This window comes from Malus sylvestris, chromosome 5 (genome assembly GCF_916048215.2).
Source record: "Malus sylvestris chromosome 5, drMalSylv7.2, whole genome shotgun sequence".
In the NCBI taxonomy this organism is placed as follows: Eukaryota; Viridiplantae; Streptophyta; class Magnoliopsida; order Rosales; family Rosaceae; genus Malus; species Malus sylvestris.
Genome location: NC_062264.1, coordinates 9,425,354 through 9,431,510, shown reverse-complemented (window position 1 = coordinate 9,431,510; position 6,157 = coordinate 9,425,354). Strand labels below are relative to the sequence as shown.

General features: G+C 36.7%; 1 protein-coding gene across 1 annotated transcript; it reads right to left on the bottom strand.

Annotated features, from left to right (window-relative positions):
* Positions 1–3,728: 3,728 nt before the first annotated feature.
* LOC126621561 (protein SMALL AUXIN UP-REGULATED RNA 12-like) lies at positions 3,729–4,562 on the bottom strand. Its single transcript, XM_050290089.1, has one exon. The coding sequence runs from the start codon at positions 4,441–4,443 to the stop codon at positions 4,126–4,128; it is 318 nt and encodes a 105-aa protein (XP_050146046.1). The 5' UTR covers positions 4,444–4,562; the 3' UTR covers positions 3,729–4,125.
* Between the last annotated feature and the right edge of the window lie 1,595 nt (positions 4,563–6,157).

The following is a 6,157-nucleotide window of genomic DNA, read 5'->3' as shown; positions in this document are numbered from 1 at the left end:
ATACAACACAAGAAAATGAAATGTCACCTCCACCTCCTCGACCACCTCAAGTACAAGTTCAACAACGTCAAAATCAATCACTACCTCCACGACCACGACCACCCATTGTAAGGGGAATGACTCAACCATCAACATCAAGGGGAAAATTACAAGTGCCAACAAGAAGGGGCCGAAGGGGCCGAAGAGGTCAACAATCTTCATAAACTTGAAACTTTGTTTTTTTGCTTTTGGTTTGTAACTTAATTATTAAAACTTTGGATTGTAACTAATTTTTTTGCTTTTGGTTTGTAACTTAATTATTAAAACTTTGGATTGTAACTAATTTTTTTGCTTTTGGGTTTGTTACTTTATTTATTTTAAAACCTTGGCTACAATACAAGTGGAAAATGCAGCTGAACTGCTAATGTTCGTTCTGCTCTTATAAACATTGCAGGTTTGCCCAATATTTTTTTTATTTGGTTGAATAAAAGTTAAGCCCATATGTGGGGGCTGTTACATTCAGTGGGCAGGCCCAATATTAGGTTTTTGTCCAATTGGACCAATATTAGTTTTTTTTGTCCAAAAGCCCAAAGTTATTTTTGGGATTCCCGATTTGTCCCGAAATCCCGAAACTATTTCGGGATTCCCGAAAAATGGGATTCCCAAAAATTTAGTTTGGGATCGGTATTGAAATTGGGATTCCCAAAAATTTCGGTATGGGAATCGGGACAAGGGTTTCGGTATGGGATCTCATACCGAACCACCCCTAAGTATCTCTAGAAAAGAAAAAGAAAAAAAAATGTAATTGAGTGAAATTTGAATGACATGTTTCAACAAGTACTCCTGTTGTTATTTATGTCGAGATATAAATTAAGAAAATCAAATAGGAGAACTGCACTTGGACTTTTAGCTCAATATCATAGATTTATTCTTTACGTTTTGAGCAGACAACCAGATCTTGAGGGGCTAAGCATCTGCCTGATGTATAGCTTATAGGCCTTTGGGCACATTCACATAAAGGAGTTCTTTAGGCACATGATATCTAACTCCTGCCACCGTGTCTTTCTCGTCTTAAGGAGGCAGGTGTCGACACTTCAGAGTCTCTTGGATGTCCCCAGGCCTTCCACCAGGGACTTTTCGTAGCTACTTGCGAAGTGTAATCTTCACCACATTGGTATATAGAACATAGTGGTCTGCCTAGTATCGCCTACGGCCTCACCTGTTAGCAACTTGCAAGGGGTAATAGCTAAGTCGAACAAGGAGATCTGGCCGCTTACTACTCAGAATTCTCTTTGTTGTAGTTTCTCTTAAACTATTTCTAACTTAGGCATCATAAACCCTTTGGCGGACACCCTCCTTTTTTCTCAAGTGTTCATCTATTAGATTAACAATGTTGCTTGTTTTATAGGTGTTATTTCGTTAATCCTGGAATTTGCATCCACAATATACATATACACTATTAATTGAAAATTTAAACTAAAACCAGATATGCTGGTCATCATATTGTTATAGCTGCTGTATTCCACAATCGGCATGCTCACATATTCAAAGGAACCCGTACACATATATGTAGTCATACAACACTATGGTTGTGATGATCACATAAAGGTTCTTTGGCATTAGTAAAAAAGGTGTATTCAATTTACCGACTATTGCCCTCATGAAAGGTGTTATAGGGTGCTCACAAGCATGTCATAACAACACTTCATAATTGTTATTTAATCATTAAAAGAAGTGATTAGTGTAATTAAGTATATTTTACCTAGGTAAAGACAATGTCAAATGCACATGAAGTACGAGTTACATAAACTTGAATTTGGTCAATGGAAATTGCTCACCCACATTAATTGTGGTGTATACTCGTCACACATCTCTAAGCCTACCAAGTGTCTTTTGACTTGACTCTAGTTAAATTGCTCTTTATTAATTTTTAAAAGAATTGAAAAAGAAACTAAATATTCACAAAATCCAAAATACCCAACAGCCACCGCATCCACCCAAACCCATCTCGCCGCACCACCTATTCGCCTCCGGCCAACCCTTACTTTAGCGTTCTCTATCTCCTTCTTCCCCCCCTCCCATCTCTATCTCCTCTCATTATTTACCAAGACTCGTTTCTAATAATACTATGACCATATATTTATGACTAGTGGCACTCTAAATGACAAAGTTTATCGAACCCTCTACAATATGTGAACACTCAAACACTTTCTAAGATGCAAAATGACTCACGTTATGTCTTGTATTAACTAATTGAATAAGATCTATAACCTACCCTTTAAAACTATATCCCTTCAACCCACCCTTCAAAATTTCTCACAACTTATTTTTTAGTAGAGCGATAGCGTTAGAAGGTTAGATAATTAGTTGTTAGGAGAAGAAAAATTGGTGAAAATTTGAACCTGCACTAGGTGCATATATAGGTATGGTTACTTTCTGCCACTGGGGTAAAACACGATCTGCCACTCTTAAAATATTATTAATGTTGTTACTTAACTTTTATCTTTTGGGCTTATATAATTTTTTAATAATAATATATTTGTCACATAGTATTATAGTTTAGTAGTATTTATCTTGACTTGTATATGACACAACATAGGTTTGAATGTCGTGAATGACAAGTTCTATACCAATTTATTCACTCCACCACTTGGTGTAAATATATCGTTATAAATTTACCCTAAGAGGTGGGAGATTTGGGTTACGCCACATAAATGAATTAGCCATATAATTTGGTATTGAACTTAAAATTTAAGAGTCGAACTTAAAAACTCTTACATACAAATAAAAAGAAATATCACCTAGACCGTAACACTTGATACTTTCAAATAAACAATACTTTCAGATAAAATATGTAAGAGGACACTTTCTTTATTATAACTCATCTTATATAAATCTGATCATTTTCTTGAAGTTGCAAGTTGCAACTAGGATTATTTGAGAGGGAGTTTTATTCTATATGACATTCTTGAAGATGCTGTTATGACTTATGAATATATATTATTTTTTAATTAAGGAAACTTTCAAATAAGCTTATTTACAGATGTAGACCTATATAAATATATATAGCACGTACCCACTTTACTTACTAGTAGTACGTTACAACTACAAATAATGATTCATGTGAAGAACCTGATCGTTGATCCGTACTAAACCAATGTACCCCACATTCTCTGACAAGTCACTCAGTTTTAACATGATTTTGGGAAATCGATCTTCTTCTGATTCCTTCTATCAAATTCATCTTAACAATTAATCCGGATATTTGAAATTTGATTTAACGGTTAAAAACATAAAGTCTTTTTAAAAATTATAATAACTTTAACTATTTGATCAAATTTTAAAGATCCGAATTGATTGATTTGATGAATTTGATGGAATGAATCGGAGAGGAACCCTTTCCATGTTTTTGGGTACTACTTTCTTTTACCTAATAGATGCTCCTCTATGTGATTTGACTCAATGTTTTGTATTTCACGTAGCTAAGCTACCTGCAGCTTCAAGCCATGCACAGATCTCAATGTTTTCTATATGTGTGTGTGTGTGGGTGTCTAGAGAGAGAGAGAGAGAGAGAGAGAGAGAGAGAGAGAGAGAGAGAGAGAGAAGCTTAATTTATAAGGCAAACAGTCAATTAAGCTGTTCTTAATTCCTCAAAAACAGTAGTAATTGTCTCACAGGGAACATAACAATCTACCTCTGAGAGAGAGAGAGAGAGAGAGAGAGAGAGAGAGAGAGAGAGAGAGAGAAGCTTAATTTATAAGGCAAACAGTCAATTAAGCTGTCCTTAATTCCTTAAAAACAGTAGTAATTGTCTCACAGGGAACATAACAATCTACCTCTGTGAGTAAAATGGATCTCAAACTTTACAATGTAACCAAACCCATTTTATGTTAATGGGTTTCAAGTTAGGGTCAATAATCAAACATCTCAAAAGGGTTGAAAACAAACCTCCATTCACAACCCCCAAAAGAAAAAAAGTATATAAAAAACCCCAACAAATTAAGGTCAAGATTGATGAAAAATGAAGAAAAAGATGTTAAAAAAAAGAGAAGCTATAGCTATCTACAGCTAAGCTTCATCTTGGTCATCTCTTCTCCAAGAAAATCCCATACACAAATCTCTTGACCTTAAAAATCTGCAGTGATATCATCTCATGAGCATCGACGTTAGGGATCGAAAAACGACTTCTTCGCAAGGGATTGTGAGGCCCATGTCGTGATCGAAACCGAATTCCTCTTCGGCTTGGTGGAGGAGGCATTGGAACTGAGGATGTGTCAAAAACGAGATGGGAACAATGTACCTTGTTCTGTTCTTGCCAACGTAAACTGGGAAATGGCCTTTTGGGACATCGATGGGAAGACCATCTTCGTCGTAGCCATGTTTCTTTCCCAAGCTTGAGCATCTTTTCAGGATTTGCTTGAGCACTGCGGTTTGAGCCAATTTGTTCGGTTTTCGGAAGCCCATTTCCTTTTTCTTTGTTTTGTGTTTTTGGTTTGTGGTGTTTGTTTTGGGTAACGGAAATGGGGAAAAGGAAGGATAAGAGAGTGGAGTAGTAGAGAGCTGTTGGTGGTGAAGTGAGTGAAGGGTGACCGGGGTATTTATGGAGAGGGAGAGAGAGAGAGAGTGCTAGGTCATGTGGAGAGGGGAGGAAAGGACATACCACGGGTGTTTTGCGGTGTGTATGTGTGCAAGGACATGGTGGGAGCCAAGCCCATTGGGTTTACTCTTGCATGTTGACCCTCCATATGACAACATGGACCCTCTCTTTCTCTCTCTTCCCTGATGGAAAAAATTTATATTTTGGACGAAGATATGCCATTCTCATTATGTTATAATTCTGATTTTGAGGCGAACCAATTGCAGTTGTATTATAATGTTTGAATATTAAGAACTGATGGCAAATATTAAAGAGGTTAATTTGGAATAAATTCAAGAGATCCCCAATTAAAAGAGACGTAAACAAAATATGAATATCCAACTTAATCCGGTTAGTTGTTACCGTATTAGTGGATGAGACATGTCTTAAACTAAGCAAATGAATGCATCCAAATATTAAAATCATCCACACCAAAACTCAATAGATTGAGATGGCACTCCAAAGCCAATTTAACTCAATTCCTAATGAAAAACTTAAACACTTTGCAGTTTAGAACTTGAAAGATTCTACGGAAAAAAATTCAATATAACGAACACGAGGACAATCTTTGACAACGATCAGTGCCAACTCTCAAGAGAAACTGACAAGGAATCAACTAGTGTATATCCCATGAATTTTGTGCTCATCATCATCAAAATACTCATCAGGAAAGACGTACAAATAACCTCACTAGGAAGACACTTATGGACGAGAAGTATTAATTGAGTAATAGATTTGCAACAATTCATATGAAGACAAAAGAACAAGGCTAAGAAAATGGGGAGAGAGGTTGTCATCGGCCCCAATCCAGAGCTTGAGGCCGGCGACTATGAATTTTTTAGATCTAGGATTTTAATTAAGGAAGGAAAGTTCGGCTATTGGAGAGTTATAGACAAATTTTCTAAATACTAAATAATAGGAATTTACAAATGGTATGTAAATTTTCCATGAGAGTTTAAAGCTAGGAAGGTAATCCATTTTTCCTAGCCTTCAAAATAGATCAACAAAGAATCAACCGACAAAGATGTGGGTTTTTTTTCCCTCAGTCCTTTTGCTTTCCTTTCTCTATTTTCTCTTGTGCTCAGTTGGGTGCTTCTCTTTTAAGCCTCAATGTTGAAACCCTAAATCTCCATCTCTCTCCCTCCTCTCTTTTTCTCCACCCACCAAAACCATTTCTCAGCCTCCATCTCTCTCTCCTTATCTTGGGCTGCCTTTGTTAGGCATTCCTCACTTTGTAGTGTCTTTCTATTTTAATGTATTCTGTTGAGATTTTCCATCCTTTTCTCTTTACCTAAACCCACGGACCGATAATTAGGGTACTATTCAGTACAGTCCCGTGGATGGTTTGCCCTTTTCTGATTGTTCCACAACCTGGTCTGGTGGTTCCAGATAAAACAACTCTCTCTCTCTCTCTCTCTCTCTCTCTCTCTCTCTCTCTCTCACACGCACACACACACACACAGCGAACATAGCAAACTGACATTTTTACAGAAACCCATGTGTAACTTACTGCTATTTATGCATCCTTCCATCGTACTTTGG